Source organism: Dufourea novaeangliae, unplaced genomic scaffold (genome assembly GCF_001272555.1).
Source record: "Dufourea novaeangliae isolate 0120121106 unplaced genomic scaffold, ASM127255v1 scaffold241, whole genome shotgun sequence".
NCBI classification, from domain to species: domain Eukaryota; kingdom Metazoa; phylum Arthropoda; class Insecta; order Hymenoptera; family Halictidae; genus Dufourea; species Dufourea novaeangliae.
In genome coordinates, this window is record NW_015374117.1 from 822,215 (window position 1) to 849,343 (window position 27,129).

The window sequence follows — 27,129 nt, forward strand, 5'->3', positions numbered from 1 at the left end:
AGTTACAAAAATCTGCATAGTGTGAGGACTTTCTAGTAATTATCATTAATTGCAATTATGGGATAAAGTTTCCTTGTGCAATGTGTGATTCCTGAGAAAATTACGATTGAATATTTCTGTATACACATAGGTAGTGTCTGATAGATAATGATGTCGTAATGGCGTCTCCTTATCATCTTAATGGCGGATTCTCCACCTCAAGACTTCAAACCTATTTATTTCAGAAATTTGGGCTCCCGACTAGAAACTTTGCTACACACTTTCGATTTATTTCTCGGGAGAGAATCATTTCTTCGTGTTGTTTTGATCAATTTAATGAATTTTTGATTATTGATAAAAGAAACATTAATAATCGATATCGAGCGTAACATTAAGATTTTAAATTGTTACTGAAAGCTTTCTATCGCAGTATTTATCATATTTTTCGAACTTCCTATGTAAAAATACAATAAACAAAAGAGTTGCACAAGGAAACATTATTCCACACTTTATATTCATTTCGGTCCAATGAACGATTCTTCCACGTATTTCCATTCATCGAACGTTTCATTCGAAGCAGAATCTCACACCGTTAATATCAGATGCAATAAATCTTTCGTCATTAGCCGTTATGAAACTGGAATACACACTGCGTCAAGCATCGTTCGCGACGATTAATGTCCCCGGCTAACACTGAACCGCCGATAATTCCACCCGGAACCGTCGCGCAGGGGTCGTGTCGATAACTTTCAATTACCGTATTACAACCGTCTGAACTGCCTGATTAATGGGCGTCGTTTCAATTAGACAGTAATCTTCCCGCGGTTCGTGAAGTGCCCCTTCGAGATACACCCTGTCGTTGTTACGCGACGATAACCAGTGATCGTCTTTGAACCGTTTCGTTTTCCTTACCACCTCCAGTACCATCAGAAAGAGATAGATAGAGAACTAGTGATCGATATACAGGGTAATTCATCAGAAATTACCACTTCGATTGTATGTGTCTGTTATTATTTGTAGCAAAAAATGGGTTCACATAAAGTTGATTGGACTTTGCAAAAGAGTGTTACCTACTTATGTTAAAAACTCATTAATTTAAGAGAAATCTTAATTTTATTGTTTTTACGAAATAATGAGCGTCTTGTTAATTTTATAATGATTTAGATTTACAGAAAATGTAACCTTCGTATGTCCCCTACGCGTCCACGTATATAAAAAGAAAAAAACTATTAACATCAGAATGTGCCCTGTCCCAAAACCATTCGACTCTACGTGAATCATTTTTCGCTACGAATAAACAATGGTTCACGTACAATCGAAGATGGTAATATCTGATGAATCACTCTGTAGATCGACGCGACTGGCGAGTAATTTTCTCGTTTTCTACGTCGAACGCGCCCCGGGGGGTGTAAGGAAGCTGTAACGAGACACGCGTGGAAGAAATGAAATATACTCTGTGTTATATAGGATCGAATCATAGTGTATAATATACGAATGACAATAGACTATGGTAAAAGTATAAAAATATATATATATTTAAGTGTGGACAATAGATATTTGTTCGGGGGATCGTTCGGTGAGAAATGCAGCAGACACTGTTCCGCGTATTATTATTATTGTTATAATTATTATTATTATTATATAGATCAGCTGGTACCTGAGTCAGCTTCAACGATATAATATCATGTCATATAATAAGGGAACATACAGGCGCGCGTCTATATATATAAAAAGTTTTTTTTCTCTCTGTATGTGTGTGTGTGTGTGTGTGTTTTTGTGTGTTCCTCTTTTATATATATATACGTGTCACAACTAACACCGATCGATGGTAGGAAAACAGTAAGGTGGACAGAGCAGATCAGTTAATTTAAATGCACTGTTCAGAGTGTAGTATATAATAGATATATATATATATAGCACGTATATATACAGGGTGGTCGATTAGAAATGAATCCTCGTGTTTTTTCTATCCGATCGACGACGGTTATAGAAAATCACGTGTGTACGTTAAGTTACACAGTTCGATGACTTTCGTGAGATTTACTCGAGAATATTGATTCTTTTTCTTAACTCATTGATATGTTTGTTTGTTTTTTTTTTTTAAACGGAATCCAAACGTTTCACTACAATCTAATACGCAACGAAGTGTTCCATTTAAAAGAAGAAAAAACATACCAACGATCCGTTTAGCTTTCCATCAGATCGTTTTTCTAGTGTCGTCGAACCGGATGAACGAATCGACGAGGATATCGGGGTTTCTTAACGGGAGGGGGACCGACCGACCGCCCTGGTCATATAACGTGCGCGCGCGCGCGGTTAAAGAGTGGTTCAAACACGGCTAAAAGTAAATGGTGAAATAAAGAAGCATTTCCGGAAACACGGCCAACATTGATTATATTTAATTAATATACTGAGTTCATATAACAAACAATGATTGAGTTTGATTAGTACCTCGAAATCCTGTTTGCCCAGCCCAGGGGCAATGCCGACGGACAGGACAAGAAAACAGAAAACAGAGAAAAACACAAAAATTAAATCACTGCCAACAGGTAACATGTTTGCTGAATGTTTTTTTTTTTTGTTTGTTTTTTTCTTTAGTTGGTTAGCGTTAGATTAGCCCAGGGCTCTCGAGTACGTACGATGGATCACAGGCTAGAGATTATTATGTACACCTACATAGATCGGTCATGGCCAATTAAAAGGTAGCAAAGATATATACATATATATCATTGTTCAAGGACCATCTCAAAAGTTCCCCAAGCTGAGAAAAGTCTATCGGACGGGAACCTGGTGGGAATAATTTATTTAATTACATATTTTATGCGTGTCTCACATTTCGAGAACCCAATCCTTCGTCGTTCTTTCATCGTCGTGAAATAGACTTTCCTTTCGCATTATATGACCACGACAAACAAGAAATCAACAAAGGGAACGAAAACGGAAGAGTAAGAAGAAGAAGAAGTAGAGGAAATAGAAGAAAAAGAAGAATATGTCGATTTTTAAGACTCGTAGAGATTAAAATAGAATTGGCATCCAACATTCAATATACAAATTATAATATAGATATATATATATAGAGAGATAGATAGATATATATATATGTATATATATATGTATATGTATAGATAGAAGAGTATAATATCACTCAAGTCTGTTTGTTTCCTAGTTCCTTGTCACCTCTATATATGAATCGTATATAATGGTTAGAAAATATGAGGATGTGATTATAATACAGATAAAAAGAGACTGCAGCTGCACATCGAGCTCCATGCAAGAAAAAACACTGATTAACGCTTCAACAAAAGTATTACCCAACGAAATGACCGATGATATGTGTATATATATATATATATATGTGTATATATATATATATATATGTGTATATATATATATATATATATATATATACACATATAACGTATGTATATATGTACGTGGGAGGATATATACATATATACATAATGCATTTGTATATATGTATATATATACATATATACGTGTAACGAAGTACCGGGCGGGTACGCGAAAAAGTACAATTATACCACATAGTTAAATTGTTTAAAGTATTACTAAAGGTAAAGAAATACATATTTCATATTAAATTCAATTGAAGTTAAATAGAATTGTAACCAGCGTGTCGGGGGGCCTCATATCCTGTGTGCAACAGTGTGTAGGTTGTATATATGTGATTTCTGATGTTTTTTAAATTTTTTTCTAGCTTTTACCGAGCGAACTCGTGATCGTACGTGAACGTGAAACGTGTTCCCCGGAGGGAGTTTCTCCACCGTCGATCGTCCGATTTGTAAATCAGTTGATGTTCCCCGGTCCATTTGGTTGCCGTGAGGAAACACAAATATTGTCGAGGAAATCTTGTTACCGTAACGTAGGAAACATATATCATATCAGGGAAATACAGTAAAATTTGGATTAGTGTTATGGAGTAGAGGAATCGATTCGAGATAACACAGGATGAGGCACGCCTGCAATAGGCCACCTGAATATCTCGATTCTGTTCAGTAGAGATATGTAAAGAAGGGTACTATACCCGCAATATACAGTAAATCATCAATGAGTGTTCGAAGATAGAGCTTCGAATTCTCTTGTCAATGATATTCGTTTCTGGTTTATGAAATATTTGATGTTCAGTGCTGACGAGTCTTCGAACACTCATCGAGGATTTATTGTACACTATTTTACGTTTTCTGGGAGTGTCTGCATGTGTGTTTCTTGTTTTTGTTTGTTTTTCTTTCTATCTACGGCTCCGTTTCCTTGTGCATGTGTGTTTCTGGCGCGCGTGTGTGTGTGTATGTGTAATTGAACGTGTCTATAGACGCTGGACCTGAAAATGGTTCCAATCGAGTTTCGAGGTCCCGAGGCACACCAGTGCTGGTTACCGCGTGATCACACTCGTCATCCTGTCGTCATCGTACACCTCGCTGAACTCAATACATAAGAAGACTTGGTAAAAAAAAGAAGATACGTACAGAGAGACAAATTAAGCAGATCGTGGTGGCTAGCGATGGGAGATAATATTGAGTGGTCCTTGCATCAATGCAATAACGAAAGGAAAAGAGAACACAGAGAGAAAGATAGATCGATAGAGAGATAGATAGAGATAGAGAGAGTAGAAAGAGAGGATATTTAATAATCGAAAGAATACGAACAGTAAAAAGGGGGTAAGTGGGCGGAGCCGCGATTATGCTCCATTGATCGTGCGCCACGGCTCGATCTTCGATCAGTTTTTAACGATAATCCCGATTAATTCGATCGCTGGGAGATAAATCGCTGTACATTCTAGTCTGTAGAATACTTATTATTTATTAATAATTCTTCAGACTAGTTTCCCTCCCGGGAAATGTATTATTTACGAACTATTATTTGAACCTTGAAAACATCTGCTTTTTTTTTCAAGATGGCGGATGTTAGGTCTATCGATTCGTCACGCGTGCAACTTTCTGGCCTAGAAAGGCGTCCTATTTTGTCTGATGTTTCCTTCGAATTTCCTCAACTCTAACTCAACCAACAAACATATCTAATTTATCTCCCATCGACTCGGAAAGCCCGCGAAATTCAAACAGGTGAACACGACGACCGAGCCGATGCGAACCTTCCCCAACGGAAACGAACGCCCCCCTCACAGAAACACGTATCACAACAGAACAAACGTCCCGTGCTGAATCGTGTTCGACCGCTGAAATAAATGCATCGTTATCCTGTGTTCAACATTATCGGCGGAGCAGTGACATCGCCATCTAACGATGGCGAAATCGAATAAAAATAAACGGAGTGGAAGGGGTAGAGGGGTTAGGTATTTACTCGACTGTACGGGGAGGGGTGGGGGTAGAAACGGATAATCGGTTGCGTTTTCAGCTCGATACAAACAATTAGGCGATGTAATAATAAGAATCGAGAGAATAGGAGAATGTATAAATATTGTATATAGTAGGAACGGCCTGCAGAATCTGTCAGATCGAAAGCATCGTTCTTGTTGCACCATTAGAAAGATATTCTCGACAGAATTAGGGGGGGGGGGGGGGGCTTTTGCACTTGTCAGGGGCGAGTCATACCTTGCTATTCGCGAAGAGGAGACCCACGCCCTCCATGCAAACCTGAAGAAGCCCACCCTCGCCGGTACGCATGTCCTGAACCGGAAATTCGCCGCCGAGCTCGACTCCCACGTTTGCACTCCGACCGCGGAGCGCTGCCTTCTCCATCGCGTCTTTTATGCAATAGTAGAGCTCCTTGCACTGGAAACACACATTTTTTTTTTACAAAGATTATCAACCGTAGGTGGTAGATCGGTATCGGCCATCTTTGTTTGTTTGGCTAATTAAATTAAAAAGAAAAATACAGATTTCACCGATGAATGAGCAATACAGTGAATACTCGATGAGTGCTCGACGGCTCCTCGACAGTGACAAGGAGAGATCCCCAGTAACATTGACTTTTTTAAATGAGGTTTAGTACAATTATAGAGCTTGGAATTCTGAAGCCAATGATATTTATTCCCGGCATATATGGCCATTATTAAAGGAACACCCGAAATACCTTTTTCGTGTAATACTTATGCAACTGCGTTTGCCCGCCGTTTCGCCGCCAAAGGCACAATACTTTGTTCTTCGGACTGTACGTCATATTCACGAGACGCTCGTACCACCATCGCTCGACGATCACGCCGTTTACCGATCGGAGCACGAGGCCGTCGTGACGGACCTCGAGGAACCGTAGATCGCCCTCCGCGTCGACGCCTGCGTGCACGGTGAACGACTGTCGGTGCATCTGTCGTGACGTTAGGGGCTTCAAGTCTATGTCGTTGCCGTACTGAAACGATCAACGAACCGATTAAAAAAAAAGAAACAGCAATAATAGTAATATTTACAAAAGTGAGGAAAAATTTATAATAGTGAAACATAAATTATAGAGTCCAGAGGACAACTCAAAAAAGTTTAAAAAAAGTTCGACAAAAGTTCCATAGAACTATCTAAAGAATTACAAAAATAAACAAAAATAGAAAAGAAAAAATTTACAATTACGTTTAAGCTTAGGGAAGAATTGGGTCACTTACAAGATTGTGTATTTGGTCGAGGAGTTGGTTCAGCTCCTGACTGTAGATCAGACCGATGTGGCTTTTCCCGAGCAACCTTCTCACTTTACGTTTCAGTTCATTCTTCTCGACGTTCAGCATCACTAAGATCGCTGTCAGATTGTGCAACAATGTGCACAGTAGCCTGTCCTCGTCGTGCTCTAGTCGTTTCTTCTCGCTTTCGCTCAAGCCTTTATACCTAATGTATATTTATTAATATAATTAATAATTATTTTCTCTCTGCTACTTTGTCGAACGAAAAGCTTAGACCTTTACTGGGACACTATTAACCCTCGTGCACTGTTCAAAAAGCTATTATTTTACAACAGACCCGGGCACTTCTAAAATGATATTATTTGAAATATTAATTCTTAGAAATAATTGTGAAATTGTTCTTCGAAATTATAACAGGTGACTAGGTCTGAGTTCAGATTATTGACATTTTTCTGAAGGAATTATTTCACATAGTTCTTTCTTGTTTTCATTTTAAATCAAATTTGCCCAGATCTGCTTGCACTAATAGCAATCAGTGATTACCTTTCCATCATCTCTCCTGGACCTTGGTCCATACCAATCATATCTCTCTCCTGAGACACAGCGTCCAGGAACGCGTCCTCCCAAAACTGCATCTGGTCCCAAAGCGACGATCTCTCTTTCCCCAATAGTCCTACAAAATTTCGATAAAGCTCGTTCAATTTTCTCTTTCATTTTCGAAACGATGAAACCTTTCGAAATCTCCGTTCGACCATCGTTTTTAGTGGACGAATTGATGAATTTCCATGAAATTATCCACGGTACATTTAAGAGAATACCTTCGAACAAGTATGTCCTGGCGGCCTCTGGACTCTGCGCGGTGTTTGTCGGCACCAGACTTCCGCCATGGTACCGGAAACCGGTGCTCAGCGACGATTTGCTCGACCATACGCTTCCGGTACGTTGTTTCGGCTGACGTGGGAACTGAAACAACGGATTCCCATAAAAATAAACGAAAGGAATAACACCATTCCGAAATGTGCTTATTCTCGTCGAGAACTCGCAAAAGATAGAACGTTTCTTCTCTAGCAATCAAACTCTAACTCGTCTAACAAGCCCGATCGATCACACCTACGATCGTGTTTCTCGATGCAGTTCGTTTGCAAGCTCAACTCGATCGATCAAACTACTTGTTCACGGAGTGTAGCCGTTCGTGGCAGGGATTGAAAACGGTTCTGATTTCGGTTCTGGTTCCCGATACAGTTACAAAGAACTGAAATGATGGTCACTGTCGTGGGTAAAAAAGGTTCTTGGCCCATGTTGGTTTCGGTTACACTTCCACAATTATGTCGTTTCTGTATCGTTTCTATATCGTTTCTTTATAGTTTCTATATTGGTTCTACATTGGTTCGATGTTATTCCTGTTGATTCTATGTTGTTCTTCGAAAACAGAATGATAGACACGATGGGAAAACAGTTTCGTACTGATCCCAAATTAATTATAATAACAGACTTTGGAATCCTAACCGAAAACGATGTAGGCCAGAGCCCAGACATTTGTAAAGTTGTAACATCATCTCCGTTCCTCGTAACAGTTTCAGTCGGAACCTTTATATAACAATTGTTATGATCTATCAACAATTACTTTCGTGACCGTTTCAACCCCTGGTTCTCGTGGGGGGCACCACTCGGTTCGCTAGAAACTAGAAATCTACACTTATCTAAAATATCTGACTAAAAATTGGTGTGCCTTATCCTGTGCCAGGGCGACTGGACCAATTCAGTCGTCCGCTCAAGATCACTTTATTCTCTCGTTGCTTTTCTAGATGGAAATCTAATGTGTAGCATTTAACGGATATCTACTGTTTTATCTAACGAACACTATAAAATACATTACTCAAAACAATTATAGGATCGCTACCGTGTGTGAGTCCTATTGCTCCATCGAATTCAAGGAAACGAAACAAATCCAGATCTTTTACATACAATACTAATAGCTACATAGTTTCGATTCCGTAAAAAATTTTTACCGGAATTACACATGATATCGACAAATACAATGATTACAATATATGATCCTCGAATTCTTTCGACCATTTATTTATGTAAAAGTCTCGAAATATTTGAATAGGGCGGATCTTGAGCAGTCCACTAACGTGATCGTGTCTAAATTCAGCGAAGGAAGATGCATCGAACGTGTGTCGGGCTAATTGTTACAACAAGCTTTTATCGGCCTCGCGTGTGCAAACGCTACTTCAGCGATCGGTAGCAGAGCATGCTATCCTGGTCTAGCCGGGGTTGATCGTCACCGTGTTCATTCGTAGTTTCTTTATATTCTGTTCGATGTTTGCTGTTAATTTAATCGTCCACGACACTCGGGGAGGCTGTTCGACTCGCTCCCCGAAATCGACGCTAGTCTAAACAGGCGGTCTAACAGCTATTCAGGGATTTCGCCGCCTTGGATAAGTCAATGACATAGTTATTCTCGGCAATTTTTTCGAAAAAAATTTCCAAAAATGACTATGACTTCGACTCGTCCAAGGTGACCTTGGGGGATGTTGGGGGGAGGGGTGGCTAGTTCCCGTAGCTTCTAAACACGGTCGCTCTAACGACCAACGTTTTAATTCTAGGGTATGTAATACGGACAAAAAGATAAGTAGAAACGGATTCAGTTGATCATTTACATTGCCTTGCTCGACCTCGCTATCAGAGACAGTGCTTCGGAAAGAAGCCTGGTGCGCTTGCCGAAAAGCAGGGTTAGTGATAATGCTACCTCCGTCTGTGGACAAAGCTTCGCTGCTTCCTGTTCCACCTCCCCGCCCACTCTAAAAGAAAACACACACACGACGACTGAACGAGTTTGCTCATCGTGTGAAACGAATAGGCTCTGTTCTACGGTGGACAATGATAACCGTCATCGAAACGGTATTTCGTTGACTCCATATACTGAATCTCGACGAGCAGTATGGAAGTATTGGGATACTTTTTTTTTTATTAAGCAGCAGTGTCTTGTATCGACAATGAACAAAAAGCGACACGAGTAGATTTTGAGGGGTGAGGAGGATCGATATGATCGGTATGACTGAAGTGTAGAATATTACTAATGAACAAAAATGTATTAATGCCATTTCCCTCGTTTATCAATGTCTTGAATTGATCATTTAAATTTCAGACATTGAATTTAACGACATGATTAAAAAAAGAATTGAAATATTCCATTACAATTCCCTTATGAAGTCGAGTTTCTGAATGTCAGATGATCACGTGTGTAACGTTTAAAGCAGGCATACTGGATGGAACTTCCTGTTCCCATTTCACAGAAATTTTTGCGAGGCTTTACACCGATTGAATTAACGTCGTGATTAACAATGCGAGACAGAATGTTACAAAATCATTTCTCCTTTGTGAACCGCCTTGTCGCGGAACATTTTATCGCCGAATATTTTTACCTCGGAGTCGAACGAAGTTAGCCTGCTGAGGAACTTCCCTTTTTTCGTGAACATGTCGAGGAACATGTCCGTCGTCGATTGAGAACCCTCGGGAGCCGGTGACGTGTGTCCGTGCGGCATTTCCAAATGAAGTTGGGACGCTTTTGTCGTAATAAGTTAATAAAGGATACATTAATTATATAATTAATAGTATCAGTTAAATTGTAAACAATTTTCAAACCTGATCTTTGTCGTTCGTCGCTGTATTCTTGATGAGCAGGTGACTGTGGTGACCTCAGATTCTCCCTGCTACCGAATGGACTGGATGCCTGAGTAGAACAGAAAGATCCATAAAGAAACACGTTTCAATATTAAGCATCAAGTTATTGTATAATAAATGTCGTTTTCATAATTCGCTTCATTTCACTTATCCGGAAAAATCGTTAAACATAGAGATCAAGAAGAATTTTGTTTTGTTTAAAAAAAAATATTTATTTCAAAATAAAATCGTTTAAAACTCTGCGGATTTAAAAACGACGTTTATTATGGCAACAATCCAATACGGAATCAGACGAGAATCTCTTGAATGCACTTACTTGCGACATTATAGAACTGTCGAAACCTCCGCCCCCTTCCGAGAAGTCCTTGCTCCAATAGTGGGTGTGCGCGATCTCCATTAGCTGGAAGACGGAAGCCATACCGCCCAGTCCGAAATTATTGTAAGTGTGTCCAAGACCGTGAGCCACTGCTTGAAGGCACTTTAGCATCCCCTTGTAAACCGGCTTCGATATGCACTGATCACACAAAACGCGTGTGTGTCAAAACAAGGTTTCTTTATCCAGTCATCGATCATTGAACGTTTAGGATTTATTTGAGATTTATTTATAACTGGACGGTGGAACTTTATTGCAAAATAACACGTTTCGAAAGTGTATTCGTGAATGGCAGATGTAAAGATTCGAATTTCTTCGATTTTTAAAAATTGTTATTACGACAAAGATGAGAGAGAAAATTTATTAAGGTGCGTATCCATTTGTTGCATATCCTACATAAAATTTTCGATACACAATCACCCGTTCACAATGATACATAACGGTGATGCGACACTAGGCAAATACTAGTGGATATGCACCTTTAGGCCTGATCTTAGGGTATATCGGAACGTACCACATCGTCGATGTGATCGTCAGGACTGATCTTCTTGTTCAGACCTTTGTTCAGCTTGCTGACCATCAGATCACGGTAGCTCTCGTCTTCCATTAGTTTCTTCAGCCTGTTCAGCTTCAGCCAACCGACGCCCTCGCCGGCTAACGCTTGATTCACTACCTGATACGATTCCGAAAATATTAGAGAGGACTTGTTGGGGGATTAAATATACTAAGTCAAAAAATATGCTAATCAATATACAACTCTTAACAAGGAGAGGTCCTCAGGTGTAACACTGACTTTTTAATGAGGTTCGGCACCAGTGATAGAGCTTGGAATTCTGAAGCCAATGATACTTGTTTCAGTCGCATATGGCCATAAAATAAAACTTACGTCCGTGAGGAAAGCCTGATTGTCGCTATTTGTACTGGACCGCTCCGCGTTCTGCATCCTCTGAATGTCCTCCGCGCTGGCTTTGTTGGAGTGTTTGATCAACGACGAACGCTCCACCAATCCCGTTTTACCTAACGAAGAAAATGTATAAATCAGTTCTAGGAAAAATTCTCTTGAAAATTCGATTTCAATCAAAACCAAACTGAATCGTACTTTTGGGTAATGGCCCCAGTATCGGCGTCTTCTTGTCCCCTTTTTGTGACTGCTGCTGCAGACCGGCGTTCCGATTAGAATTATTCTTACTGCCTGTGTAGATTGAGTTCGACAGGTTAATTCTGTTAGTGAGCAAAAACTACAGAAAAATAGTACGTAGAGTGAAGGTACCAAATACATCTTCTAACAAATGTTACATTTTCTTTTTAAGTTTGAATTTGTCCTTTTATTGGCGACAACGTACTATTAAAAACAAGATGCATTGACCGTGAAAAACCTCAAGGTCACCTTCATATCTCGACCAAAATAAGTTATAAAAAAATCATTCATTAAAATGTTTTCTGATACAATCAACAAGTAACGAGTTATCTTAGATATATTCGAGATATTAGGAACACGGGGGCGGTGTTATGTACCTTCACCCTGTGTATATTTTTCTTACCAAATAGATCACTGAACATGCTGCTAGTTTGCGCAGCGATGCCATTTAAATCGCTACTAATATTGCTGAAGAAATCACGTCCAATGTCCCGGCGGCCACCGCGGCTGTCCGAGGCGACCAATTGCGTGCTGCTCGAGTCTCGACGTTGTAGCATACCCGGCGACGGTGGCGGCGATTGCTGCGAGTCACCCAGACCCTGTAAACATTTCACGATCGATCGAGAATTATAGTCAAATCGCCGAAAGTGCTCTTGCCCACGTACGTCAGATCGTCGAAGGTGTTTTTGCTGACGCCGGCCGCGGTTTTGCTCGCTTCGATCGCTGTCTTCGACGCCTCCTGTACGGATTTCGTCGCCTCCCCGACAGCTTTCTTCGTCTGTTGCGTGAACTGTCGTGATTTCGTGGGATTAAATAAGCGAAAATGATTCTTGTGTACAGTGGACTCTTGCGATGTTGCCGTAGTCGGGGCTGTAATGGAATAAAATGCTGGATCGTGCTGGTGGCGACGCAGTACGCAACGTGGCGGGAGAGCGAATTTGTGCGCGCGAAAGTACGTGTGGAGGGGGAAGTGCCTCGCGTGGCAATAGCGCAAGAGTCCACTGTGTTTAGAAAAGTTCACGGTGTGTTAATATGTTAATTGTTACCTGTTCCAATGGCGCGAAAAGACTGTCTTCACCGGCTTCTGTGATCTTCTCTTTCGCTTGATGTTTCAGCTATCGAACGAATAAATCCTCTCTATTAGTCAGTGTGTTCTCTAAAGACAGTGGTTGAATTTTATCTGGTATAGATGACCCGTTATAGAATTTCTTAGCGTCCGAAAAAATTCATTTGTGCTGGGAGTGACACTAAAGTGGTAAATATATTTTCTTACAAATTTTGGGCCTTAACGTTCGAGTCGGCAAAAATCCTTCTCGCAAACGTTGTTTCTATGTAAAATGAAGGTATTCGCAAAATTTCAACCAAATAGGGTCTGATCGGTTTTCGGAAATACAGCCAAAACGTAAATCTACGTGGTCCCGCTCGTTAAGGGTTAAGCATCACCCCAATGACAAGATTCGAACTACCAACTGGATGATCTACCTTGTCCATCTGAGCAAGAAGGCCATCCTGGCTGCTCTGCCGGGTCGTTTCCCTGACCAGATCCTTTGCCTGAGTCGCTATCTGCTCGAACAACGATCCCTGCGACCCTTGCCTAAGAACACCGTTCCCAGTCACGTTCGAGATGCTCTGCCTCTGTCCACCTTCCACGGACAGCTTTCTCGTCTCGCCCACGGAAAGCTGTCTGGATACCGTCGACGACTCGGAGTTCTCAGCGCTGCTGCTGCTCATCTGTCTGGGCAACAGCGGTCCGGTACCGGTCCCGAAGCTCGACGCCCTCGCTAAAACGTTCCCAACGCTCGGGTGACGCTGAAGAACCGCTCCAGACGGTTGGATCTTCGAAAAATAAATCGAAATGGTGAAGTTTGTTTTCACGAATGATCAGGAACCCTAACTCTCGGGGAGTTCAGGCGAGATTAAGCGACGTGGACACTGGGGATAGAATACGATATCCTTAAGCTACCGTTACACATATGCAAATAACTTGTATGTCGTTATGTCTTCGTTACACCCACAATCATTCGGACACGGTACATTCTTTTAAAAGTAAACAAATTAAATTTTCCCCGTAAACAAAACTTCAGAGGATACGAATTTATTCGTTTAGGGGTGATTCTACATTTAATACGAAGCAAAGTTTTTGAGTTATTAACCGTGAAAAATTGGGGTCGAAAACGCCTGAAGCTAGGCAATCCGCCTACCAAGGGGTTAGCGTAGGTCAGCGACAGTCACGGCGCGCTTTTTTCAAAGGTGTTCAAGACTTGTTTCTTCGATAAAAATCTAAGGATATTGTATTTCTTCCGTGTCCACGCCATGTTTATCATGTCAATGGACACGATCCCTCCGAAGACTTTTGGTCACAGAAGAACGATCTTCTAAGTACTTACTAGGGTGAAGAATTTCAAGTCGAAACTTCAAGAAAGATTTTCATACTCCTTACCTACGTGTGTTCTAGGTACTGTTTACTTTTGGATACTACTGACAATGTACCAATAGGTGGACAACGGAAGGGACTAAATTATTTTTACCAAAATTGTTACGAAACACGACAGGTGTTCGTGTGTATACAGAAAAAAAAACAAGGATTGGTTTGCTCGTTTCTGTGAGAGTACATTTCAATATCGAAAATACAGTTTACTGTCCGTGTATTCGTTTCGGTTTCGACACAGCCGAGTTTCTGATACCACTACAGCCAATAATACGACGATCACTTGATCTTCCGAATCTACCAGAAAATATATAATTTTGGTTGCAAGATTTTAGTAGCATACACAACTGGAATTTCGTTACACGTGTGTTCATAAATTTTTTCTCGAATTTTCTAGAATTTCCATGATAATTTTAACCCTCCAATGGTAAGGTCCGGGTCGTGTCTGACCCAAGTTACAGATCCTCTTCTGCTGTCCTCGCTCTATTTTTTGTTATTCTCGTTTTGAAACATTTTTTTATTAATCAATAGATTATACATCTCAAATATTATTTGTTATTACATAAATAAACAAACATACAATTTCAAGATAAAAAAAATTTTTTTTTGTCTTCACCTGTTTGAAAATAGCAAAAAACAGCTCGAATCGAATTCGACGTAACCAAGTACGATCTTCGAACCACCCACCTTACCATTCGAGGGTTAATAAAGGCTAATCACGTGTTTATTCGACGTTGTGTAATGTGACAAAATCCCCCCTTTACATATGTAATACCTGGAATCTGTGTGATTAGATTCGGTCCAGTGAATATTATTTTCATGGGGGGATACAGGTTCGACCGTGAAACGAGTACAGTACACAGATATAATGAAACACAATGGCAGTAACGAGCAGAAATAAGGAAAACGATCGTTTTCGACCATGCAGGTTTCGACGGAATCGCCGAATGGTGTGCACGTAAACATCGATAGAGAGAGAAAAAGTGCGATTCAAATGGAATTCTCGTCGGGTTGCAGCATTTCTGGTGTGTCGCGTGGGCTTTCACGGTGCGAGACACAAAAAGAGAAAGAGAAAGAGAGACAAAGAGCATGCATTTAGAGATTCCCAAAAGTGAGATCGATCGAAAATCAGTTCAACGAAAAGACGAACGAAAAGACCAAGTTTATTCGAATGGAAAAGAAAAAGAATGAACAGAAAATTAAGAAATATATGGTTCCAGGAATAATTCAACTGCAATTGTTCAATGTATACAGGGAGGAATCAATGTATTACAGAACACAAAAACGCAAAACAAGTAATGGATCCTGTACAGAATTTGAAAATTAAAGGGTTTCATGCTGGACGTGGGTTTTCCTCGGGACTGGGTAGAATACTTCATAAACATTGTTTTATTTTTGGGCGATATTGAAAGTAAATTTTTTGTAAAATGAAATTGCCTCGAATCATTAGATTCGATAAAATGAAACTACAAAAATTCTGGACTTTATATTCTATGCTGAGGTAAATGTATAATCCATGGTGAATTTTGATCTAGAGAAGTTTTATCTAGTGCAGTTTCGTCAGTCATTGACTCGAACTACTGATTTCTCTGCATTCGTTTTTTCGTCCCATGGATTCAACAGACTGCGAATTTTCGTATTTTCAACTGTTCGAAACTCAGTATAAATACAAAATTGAGTAAAGTCTAATATTCTAATTTTCATACTTTGCTTTAAAAACCCAACATTTTTTTAATATGATACTCAACCCTTTGCGCACTGTACGCTCTTTCGTTCCTCTATTGTCTTAATTCAATGCATTAGAAACTATGACCTTCCAAGCATAAAAATAGAATAGTATTTATATAAAAACAATATTTATTTAAAGTTGTATTTTTTTATTATGTCATTAAACCTTATATTTGACCCTTTGCCTTACGATTTCTATAAAAAAAAAAAAACAAATTCCATGTTCATTATACACGTACAGTTACTATTAAAAAAATCGAATTTTTCCGATTGCCAAAGTTCTCTTTTGAATTCCAAATGAAAATCGTCACGAGTTCGACTTTGCGTTAAATAAGGCAAAAGGGGGTCCAATGGCTGTAATCGATGTTCAGTAGCGAAACGATTAACGGAACCTTCGATAAAGCGGTCGATCTTCCGCTCGATACAATAAAATTCGCCATCTAACGGCAGAAGGAACAATCGCGTTTGTTTTCGTTGCCGAATCGTACCCAGTCCCGTGCAGCATGCATCCCAATTGTGTGACACCAATCAGATAAAAAGGCAACAATCGACAAAGTGGTTAACACCGAGAGACTGAGAGAAGACGTTGGCGTGGCGGATGACTCACAGGAACGACAAATCTACTGACACGTGAGGTCCTGTGGGGAGCGGCAGGACGTTCAATGTCGCTGACTGTCGGGGTGGCCATAGAGGCCGTTCCGACACCCCCGAACTGTCGTACCGAACTTTGTGCGCTCAGGATTGTGCGTGGTGTTATTGTTGATGCAGAGTCTGACTCAAAGCTACCACCCTCCTCTTTATCCTATGATCAAGCACGGGGTCCAAAGGTAAATGAAAAACGTTAGAAGAGAAATCGGCTGTTGGATGGTTGTGAACGTTACGAACTTCGAATTGCAAACCTAACCTCAAACGCGTACTATGTAAGTACACAAACGATATTCCAAGCGGCTCATATATTATGTTTTAAATCATAAGAATTATCTTATATTATAAATAACTGCATATCTTCTCAAGGTCATATTATAGTACATATCTGAAATGTATGATATATGAAAAATATGTATATAGGTATTTGATAGGAAACATCGATTACCTCGAACACTTCGAGAGAAAAAACATTAGAAAAAAGAACGCTGCCCGTAGGGTACTGACCATTTAATACCATTTAAATTACACATAAAATATTTTTTGCGTTTTCACGATTAAAAAATATATTTGGGTGTACTATAAAGGAAATTGGTTGTCTGGAAAAATTTCATACACATCTCTCAGTACTGCGAGTCCAATATAAATGGGCAATCATGAGCAGTAACGTATGATTTTCATTTCGTTCGAAGATTGTAATGCAGTGTGACAGTCAGAGTGTTAAGGTACTTCCAGACGAAATACTCGGTGCTTTGTGTCTTATACAGGGTGTATCGGAAACAGTGATACGATGACGGGGGCAGGTGATACTGAATGCAGAATCGAGCTAAAAGTGATATATCCGTGAGATCATGTGAACCATGAGTATTTCATCTGAAAGTGTCTCTGTGGTCTAACAAGAATATTAAAGGGAGACTCAAAAAGAATCGAATCACTTCGATATCTCGTTTAAAGATTACATTAAACCACAACCTGATGTACCATTTAATAATCAAACGATGACCAATTATTTTTAACCAAACAATGGAATGTCTCAATAACGACCGTTTTAAAGTGTTTCGTTCTTTTCGAATCATCCCCCGGTAAATTTCACTACGAAATTCAAGAAACATGTGTCGTATAATAGTAAAGGAATATTAATTTGAACAAATATACTGGTGACGAAGTTTCACGGGATGAATGGAAACTTACGTTGGTCGACGGCGAGTCTTCTTGAGCCTTCGGGTTCAACTCGAATTCCGAGTCTCTGTTGAAGCTCGGACTGCTCAGATCGCTGTGGCTGGACGATGTACTCGGTGGACTTTCTGGCCTAACCGTGGACTCCTCGTCTACCCCGGGATATTGCAACGCACTCGGTGGATTGTAAACGTTCTTCGGATCCACCGACAGGGACATCGGCTGGGGCTCGGCCGCGTGGGAATAATTGTAACCTGTGAAACCGATCGACAGGCTCAGACCTAACTTATATTCATCAGAATTCGTGTTCAGACCTAAGCCTAATAACTGGTTGAATTGGTTGCCGTGACACTTATCCAAATAAACAAAGAATACGCATAGGAATTTGGTTCCAAAGGTACCGTACCATGAAGAATTTCAAAATATAAGATTCAAGTTTTGTTTACATTAGAATAAAGCAGATATTCCACAAATGAAACTACACAAATTCATAAGCACGTATAATTCCTTTCTTTCGAAACAACACTAAATTTCTAACCAACACACTTTCAAACTGCTCGTACGTACTCGGCGATAGGTCCGAGGACACCATCTCGGAGACGAAATCGCTCAAAGAGGAGTAAGATGAACTCGTACTCTCAGCGCCCTCCGAGTCCGAGCCGCTCTCGTCGGTCGGCTGATTCTCGTGTTCCTTCATCGCCTTCAGGGCGTTCGCCAGCGAGCTCCCTGAATCCCAGACCGGGAAATAAATCGGTTCCAGAGTCGAAGCAAACCTGTTTTTCGTAGAAATTGAAGGACATCGTCAGCAGGCCAGATTTCTACATGCCCCAAACACCACCGAAGGGATCGTCGGTTTTCGACTACACGGCAAAATGACGCAAGAAAAAAAAACGTACCACTTAGACTTGTCGCCGATCTGGGACGGATCGAACACCCCCGTCTGTACCCTGAGGAACGCCACGTTGTTTGGTGTCAACGACCACTCGGCGAGGAACTCGACCGCCTGGGTCCGGGCGAATTTGCTTAAAAAGTGACTGGCCCTCGGTCTCGAGCGCAGAAACGAGTTAATCTGGAATGCAACCACCGGCCTCGGATACAATCGAAGCGTTCGCGTGTGCTCGGTGAAGTTCGCGAGAAGATTCTGCGAGTTGAAGAATCGCACCATCGCCACCCTGGTGGCGACGTCCACCGAGTCCACGTCGTTGTCCTGAATGAAGGGATTGAAGGGAGACGTGACTTGTGACATTGGCTTCTGGGGCGACGAAGAACCGGCCGATTGGGACATAGAGAATCGACGGCCACCGGAAGTCATCGTGCCCGGCGAACCCAACGGGCTACTCTGCGGATAAGCGTGGTGGTGGTGGTCGATGCTCGGTCTGTGCTTCGACGATATGCTGTGGGCATAACGTATGTATAATTGTGGTTATTATTGCATTGTGGATTATAGAATCCAAATATCCAATGTATAGCATTTACAGAATATTCGATCCTGTCGAACATTCGGTACAGGATTATTCTCCGAGCGTAATCGGACACTTTTTGGTGCAACATTTCGGATTTTGTTGTAACTTTGACATGTGTCTGTAGTGGTATATAGACGTGTCTCGATGGATTTTTGAAGATGTTAAAAAGTGTTAGTTTTACAGCTGTTTGAAATGTAGTGTCAATCTTTTTGTTGATAATCTATAAATGTTGCTTTAATAAGCTGAGCGAAATGAGCTTTGTGGGTACTTACAGTGGAAGCATAAAAGAACCGGATGAAAATTACTTCAGATAAAAAAAACATATTTTTTAATTACTTCTTTGGCAAATGTTTTAGAGAAATGTAATTTTATAATAGCGGAGCTCTGCTGAAAAATTTGAGAAAGAAACAGGATATCGTCTTATTTGTTATCTTTGTGCACAAATTTTGAAAAATATTGAAACTTTAAAATTAGCCACATGAAAATTAATTGAAGCTAATTTATAATACTATTAATTGATTATAATGTATACTAAATTACTTTTTGACGATGTTAAAAAAACATCGACGGCCTTGACAGCTTCGAGAAAATATTTGCAGGATACTGAACCACTTAATGCCATTCGAATTACGTATAAAATATTTCACAATTAAAATGATATTCGGGAAGTTACGTTTAAATCACACATGACCCCACAATTTTTTTCTTCGAATTACCTCAAAGTAGACAGATGAGAGGTCGTGCTCTCCCTTCGACTGGGAGCCTGGAGCGATGTTCTCGGGGTGGCGTCATGCGGTAACGGTTGCGGATTCATACTAGACATTGCCTGGAAACGCGAAAGCATCGTGAAACGTACGAAAAACAAAATTCTTTCGTGTAGACCTTCGTAGAGCATATGATAGACCTTCTAATCGTCGACGGTAATTGAAGCAACTAGGACTACTCGATCTAAATCGCTACGCTGCCCAGTCCGATTAATCCCCAAGCTTCGCCCCCCCCCCCCTGCCCGTTTCTTTTTGTCGGATATATTCTACCGGAATAACGTTTGAAAGTTAAAAATAAAAGGTAACGAAAAATAGTGTCTACAGTCATACGCAGACTGCTTCCATGCCGCTAACTACTACACAAGGAGCTTCATCTAATTGCGCTACATGCAAAACGAAATGAGTGGTAATAGAAATAATTACACCAGAGCCGGCTTGGTCCATCAGTTGCATCGCCTGCGGAACCGAACGGAGGAGTAACGAATTAATTAAGAACGTTATACGATCTCGAAACGATATACACGTATATACGGATCACGGTACGATCGAAATGACGGCGGTTCGGTGGTAGACCTGGGCAAACATCTCCTCTCGAAACTGGAAATTTATCCGTTTTAAAGAATATTTCTTGTTTTTTTTTTTTTTTAAATTCTGAAGTGGAAATAATACTTCAAGGAGTTCCACGACGTTTTGATAATTGTAGATCCCCCCATCTATTAAGTTTCTATAGAGAACGACTGTGGAAGCTTTTGAGTCTGATTTTTGCCAAATGATTTTAGTCAAATTTAAAAAATAATTGTGTTCATTTTTTTGGTTTAAGTAAGAAAACCGAGAACATGGCGGCTACGGATCTGTTAATGGCCGCGTAAGGTACCCGAAATGTTCTTTGAATCAGATCCTGCCCAGGTCCGATCGAAACCGATAGTTAACAGTGCGTGTGTCGGGTTCATTTATTATTTACCTGCTTCAGGTGATTCTTTAGGATGCTGCCTTCTGGTTCGGGCAACGGTGGCAATTGATCGCCCAGACCAGTAGGCGCGCTTATCTTATTGCTGTCTAGGTCCACTAGCCAAATGTCATCGGGCATTTTAAAGTTCGTTTTGTACAATAAAAAAGTAGCGGGTATTCCGATAACAAATGGTGTAGGTGCAAGCAACAACTGTTCCGCGCAGTTCATGCACGTGGGTAACAACGGTATCGCGGGGAACATATACTCCAGAGGATAAATCATTGTAACGAACGCCATTACGGACATCGACAGGGCATTGTAGTCGCGGGATTGCAACACGATCTGAAACCAAACACAAGGACAATTACTGAACAAAAAGTATTTACAAACACGCTTTTTTGGATCGTCTCGCTACATTTTTATAAATGAGATTTTTTTCAATATTCGTTCGATACGTTTGTTTACTTAATATTATTGTTCATTCATTGGTGAATTCAAAACTATTTAAGTTGAAGAATATCGATCCATCGTTAATTATAAAGTTTCGCTTTAATTGTCGTCTTGGTAAACTCGAAACAGTTTTCGCAGCACCAGTCTGCAACAATTTGCTGTTTCGTAATAGATTAATCGAACACTGACGCAACTACCGCTTCGCAGTTAACCTAGAAGTACACGGATCACTTGTTCTCCGTCGGGGGTAAATTAGCCCCTTAGCAATTACGTAAATCCCGATCGAGAGCCAGTTCGAATTAAACGGCCACGTTCGAAGGCCTAATAGTTCTAATAATACGTTGTACTTTCTTCAAACATTTCTTCTATTAATCTTTTATCTCGTTTTCCCTTAATAGTATTTCTGATAAAAATAAAATAATGAAACTAACGATAAAGAACAACTGCAGATATACTGTCTCCGTTGCAGGGAATGAGAAACTAATTGGTAAGAAATTAATTCGTCGTCGTTCGTCGCGCAACATTTTCAAACAATGAGTTAACTTGTCCTCATCACTGGAAAATTCGTTTCAAATGACGAGTTAACTCGTCTTCCTTAGAAAAGCATTTAATCAAATGATGAGTTAACTAATCTTCGCCTATGAACAGACTATGTTGCGGGTGCTCACCTTGTGCTCCAAAAGAATCAACGTGAGGACCTTCAGACATATGTCAACGCCAAGAAGTTCCAGGGGTAGATGCAGAGGGAAATCAACGAGAGAGAATCTAGTGTGGTCTGGGAGTGCAAAACAGAGCGGTGGCTGCATACTTTGCGACACGATCTCGACCTCGACACGTGTCTTTGTGGGAACCGGTACCGGGCTGCTCAGCAGACGCAGTATCCAGGTCTCGATCTCGCGTACGTCGTGGAGCACTATAGACGGCGTTCCCTCGAGTATCTGTCCGGTTAGAACGCTCCATACCGTGTCTCTGTCGTGAATCGATAAAATCGTTCGATTACACATACACATAAATGCTCTAAGGACGAAATCCAAGGTCAAGGTTAAATTTAGTTCAGATCCTATGGGATGACCTTGGACCTAAGGGATCGTAGTGGACGCTAAATAGGGGAGTTTCTGAGAATACTGATCCGTGGAGCGCTCTCTTTGTCGTGGACACCATTTAATAAGACGAAATAATGTTTTTCATAGTGTGTGTGTGTCATTATATTGGTTCAAATACCTGTTAGTCTGCCTCGAAGCTCCCACTTTTTGCGGCGAGGAGCTCTCGTTACACGCGTCGATGATCTTCTTCAGAACGAAAAGGCATTCCCGGAACATCGAAAAGAATGGATGATGGGAAATGATGCAGAGTGACGTCAGGGAGTGGTTTCGTATCCTCTGAAAGGACATCGTATCGATTCTCCTCAGAATTCCTTGGTTAAATATACATTCATCGAATATCAACCTTTTGCCACCCCATACTGTCTGATCAACTTGTATTATACATCGATTCCCTTACATTTCTCAAGAAAACAATGAAGTATATAATTAATACATACTCTGCTACTACTCAATCATCGATAAAAAGTGTAACATTACTTCACGACACGCAGTAACCACTGTACAATGGAGTGATTCCTGAACTGCTCGTCGACATTCCCAGTCCGCGAGCAGTTAACGAATCCCCGCATCGAACGGTTGTCCACCGTTTTTTGTCCGTCGTCGAGAATTATCTCGTACCTTTTACTTCTTTATATTATTTTCTATATAGATTAGATAGGTGCCTCCCCCCCCCCTAGTTGTGGGGATACGTCTGGACAATAATCGAGAGGCATCTGAATTACTGTTTACGATCGTACCTGTCGTCTACGCGAAGCACACGGCGATGGAGTGTGGCTTCCGCCGCTCTCGCTGTCGCCACTGGGCGCGGTGATCCCTAATCTCGGTGCGCTCGGTATGTGGGAAGTGTCGGAGTCCCTTCGGCTGCTGGGACAGTCTTTCTCTGAATCGCTAGGGCCCACCGCACTGCTCCTATAGTCGCTATAAACAATAGCTAGAGATACAATCGCAAAATCGTAAAACTAGCAATCTACTGCAATCGCGGTTCTTTGAATTGGTGTTAAGAAGGACGTTCGAACTGGTTTGAGGATGCTTGACATGGTTTGAGGAACTGTACACAAATATTGTGCATCGTATTTTGCGGTCCTAGAAAATTGAATGATGTGTTATATTTCACCTAGAAAAGGCAGAATCCGTGCTCTTTTCCATGCTCTTCCGCCAGCTCTCCCTCCTGAACGTGGTATTGTATTTGTCCCTTCTTACGGCCATTGCACCAGCGACCGCGACTCCTACCCTTTCTATCGGCCGATAGAAATTCACGCATATCCCGTACCGAGTTCTACCTACGATTTTTACAAAATTTTTTAATAATACCACTCGGTATCACTGTTCTGTTTTGATAGCAAGAAAAATTTCTCAAATATCAACGACTCTATAGACCCACAAATATTTGTGGGTTATTTCTTCAAAAAAAAAAAAATTCCCTTGTAATTTCTGATAAAAATTTTCTCGTTATTTAAACAATCCAATAACAGCCAGCCACGCGATAAGGCGTGAAATCTGAACTTTCGTTATATATCGGACGTGTTCGTTGTTTAATCGTAAACAGAACAAGGCTCGTTAGTATCACCGGATGGTTTCCGTACCAGAATCTTTGTCCGTCAAGGTGAACGTGAAGGAGGTCGCCTCTCGTAAGGCTGTGCGTTTTGGGCCCACGCTCGTGCAGCCCTCCGGCTGACAAAAGTAGACCATGTCCAAGGGCAGGGGAAAATCCTTGTGATCCTCCACTGGATATCTTCGCAGCAATTCTGGAACCTATAAATCGCCATGGTACCGTTAATTGGCTATTCGATGAACCGATTAATCAGTCTCGAAGAAGTCAATCTTCACCCTCGTGTTCCACTTAATTCCGCCAATTCAGTGCTATTTAAAGTACTGACCAAGTGATCCTATTAGCGACGTGGTATTTTGCGGTATATTAGTTAGTAATAAACACCATTTCTTTCAGTAAACAATAAACCCAGACTGCGAATTTTCTATGGAAAATAAAATTTTCTAAAATCTTTTGGTTAAAGGCAAGAGCGAATGTGGGAATTTCTATCTTCTCTTAAATATGTGATTTGGTTCCGAATAAAATCGGAATATCGTTTGAATTTGATTAAAATGTTTTTCTTTTATTGCGTTTCAAAGAGCCTTACGATTAGATGCATAAAATCCGCAGTCTATTGATAAGTAATATATATTTCCTATTTGTATACCAGTTTAATAATTACCGGTGATGTACAGTAGATACAACACGGATTTTTTTATGAGGATTAGCACAATGATAAAAGCTTGGAATTCTGAAATAAATGATATTTGCTTCAGCCGCAATAATGGCCATTAGTTTGTGAAATATTTAATGTTCAGTGCCAAGGGGTCTTCGGACATTAATCAACGATTTACTGTATGTACGTCCAAAACGAAGACACGTAAGAAAATCTCCATTCTACAATTTTCACTCCGTTTCTCCAGGAGAAATCGCCCCACTAAAATCATATTCGATCAATCATATTCATCAATATCGAGAAGATCGGTTACCTGCACAGGCTGACGAGAGACTGACGGCAGTCTGGCCCCCACGATGGCGAGATAATCGACCAGGCGGGGGCACAGATACTTCTTCTGTATATCCATGGCTGCAGTTTACAAGCTCTGTCACCGTTCTGTACACTGTTTACGTGTCATCTGTGCCGACGCAGCACTTCGGTACGAATCCCCTTCCGATCGAGTCATGGCTGTAGCATTCTTCGTTTGGTCTTCCACATCTGGAACCACGGAAATCAATAGCAGGAGTCAGACACTCTAGTAACGCTAAAATTAGAACGGGTCAATTAATTCGCTATTATTCTACGTCGCGTGGTTTCCAGACCGCGTGACACAGACGATATAATATGTACAACCGATCCCTATGGAGTCAACTATAGAGGGGTGTTTCGTTCGTGTCTCGTGGTTACGCTCGACGGAATTACAATGTGCGGCTTGAAACGGATACGTTAATTCGGTTCATTCACGGAATCGAGACGAGTAGTATCTCTTTTGTGGAAATAGTCGTGGGGAAAATTGATGCTGGATTAGCGAGGCGAGAGAAATTGTATAGGGTGATTCACGAGAAATCATGAATACCCCAATATCTCAATTAGGATTGAGGATGGAAGAAAACGTTGAAGGGGAAAGTTGTAATGTTCTAAGAGAAAAATACAATGATAGGAAAAATTTTCTGATTGTCTTAAAGGTCTTCTGAAGGTCATCGATGGTTTTTTGTTAAATTGCACTGTATGTTTTCAACTTTACGGTGTAATAGCTGGTGTCCAGACGAATTCAACGATCTGGTATACTGTGACCTTCAGATGATCTTGAACTAAAAAATTTCTAGAAAGGAATGGACAACTGCGACCAGGAACAAAAAAAAAACAAAGTAATACGATTTTTTTTTTATTATAAAATCTCTAAATATCACTCGACTGATATGAATTTCCCAATTCTAGATCAAAAATACTGAACAGATTTCGGTCGACGCCTGAAATAATAGATAAAAGAAAGATACGAGTATCGTCGTATTTTCCAAATTTTGTTAACTTCCCGTCGTTTAGCCTAATACATATCAATTGAATATTAGTATATACATATACAAAATTTGTTTTCATACATTTTTTTTATAAATACATATATCCTCTATTCCGTAGCTCGATTAATACATAAATGGAAATTTTTGAAAATTACGTGGCCAATTCTTCGATCGATATTTAATAAAATATTGTGGGCAATTCTTCGATCGATATGTAATAAAATATCGTGGGCAATTCTTCGATCGAAATTTATTAAAATATCGTGGGCAATTCGATGAATGCCTCATAGGGGGAAATAGGGTCCGGAAAACCGAAAATTCGTCATCGATCGAAAAGTACACGCTCGTCCCCGGAATGTTTGACGTCGCGTTTGCGCGTGGGCCGCCACTGACGTTTCGTCTCGAAACCTTTCCACAGTTTCCACAGGTTCTCCCCCTAAGCAAATCGTTCTCGACCCCCACACGTTTAGCGTGCTCCCTCGTCCGAACGAGAGAACGTCACCGACTCCTCCGTCACGAACGTCAAAGAAAACGCGCGCGGAACGTTCATGGGGACACAGGGAACGGTGATCCGTTTCCGGTTCGTTTCGTCGCTCGACGAGCGCGATAAAACGGCGGAACGGCAATACCGAAGGACGTCGATTTCAAGTTTAATGTTTGCCGACGTAACGCGCCGTCGCCTCCGATGTTTCCGTTCGTTTACGTCCAAAAAATAAAAAAGATGCCTTTCTACATTATTATTAAGTGGATTGTTACCATTTCACGTGTTTATGGGGTGAATTTTTTTTGTGTGTACGAAAGTGTTTAGTATCTATATAAAAGTAGGAATTTTTAAATATATGTTTATAATCTAAAAAAATTTGTTAGGTTATAGATGGAATATATTGTTACCTATAATATAAGGGTGTAGATATTAAGTACGAAGAAATTTATTGGTTTATTTTTGAATCGATGCAATCTTGGATCGGTGAGATTTTTTTGGGAATAATCTAGCACAGTTTCGTGTTGGGTTGTAACAGAAGTGGTTATAGATGAATAGCTTATAAAAGAATCTTAATGATTATGCCCGAAATAATAAAACATTCGAGGGTAATTTGCCTAGAAAATTATGCAAATGAGCATAAG

General features: G+C 40.5%; 1 protein-coding gene across 1 annotated transcript in view; it reads right to left on the minus strand.

Annotated features, from left to right (window-relative positions):
* Positions 1-27,129, minus strand: part of LOC107191184 (MAP kinase-activating death domain protein) — a 36,813-nt gene that overhangs the window by 7,950 nt on the left and 1,734 nt on the right. Inside the window, 29 exon segments of the mRNA XM_015580162.1 lie at positions 2,431-2,439; positions 5,547-5,726; positions 6,028-6,300; positions 6,545-6,761; positions 7,100-7,229; positions 7,375-7,519; positions 9,220-9,360; positions 9,985-10,124; positions 10,205-10,292; positions 10,560-10,757; positions 11,131-11,289; positions 11,503-11,633; positions 11,716-11,808; positions 12,158-12,385; positions 12,388-12,544; positions 12,801-12,869; positions 13,237-13,590; positions 17,747-17,985; positions 18,299-18,504; positions 18,628-19,125; positions 19,911-20,020; positions 20,382-20,414; positions 20,920-21,249; positions 22,026-22,326; positions 22,579-22,736; positions 23,198-23,378; positions 23,575-23,740; positions 24,044-24,212; positions 24,978-25,204. Of these exon segments, the coding sequence (XP_015435648.1) occupies positions 2,431-2,439; positions 5,547-5,726; positions 6,028-6,300; positions 6,545-6,761; positions 7,100-7,229; positions 7,375-7,519; positions 9,220-9,360; positions 9,985-10,124; positions 10,205-10,292; positions 10,560-10,757; positions 11,131-11,289; positions 11,503-11,633; positions 11,716-11,808; positions 12,158-12,385; positions 12,388-12,544; positions 12,801-12,869; positions 13,237-13,590; positions 17,747-17,985; positions 18,299-18,504; positions 18,628-19,125; positions 19,911-20,020; positions 20,382-20,414; positions 20,920-21,249; positions 22,026-22,326; positions 22,579-22,736; positions 23,198-23,378; positions 23,575-23,740; positions 24,044-24,212; positions 24,978-25,073 (5,199 nt within the window). The 5' untranslated portion in view covers positions 25,074-25,204.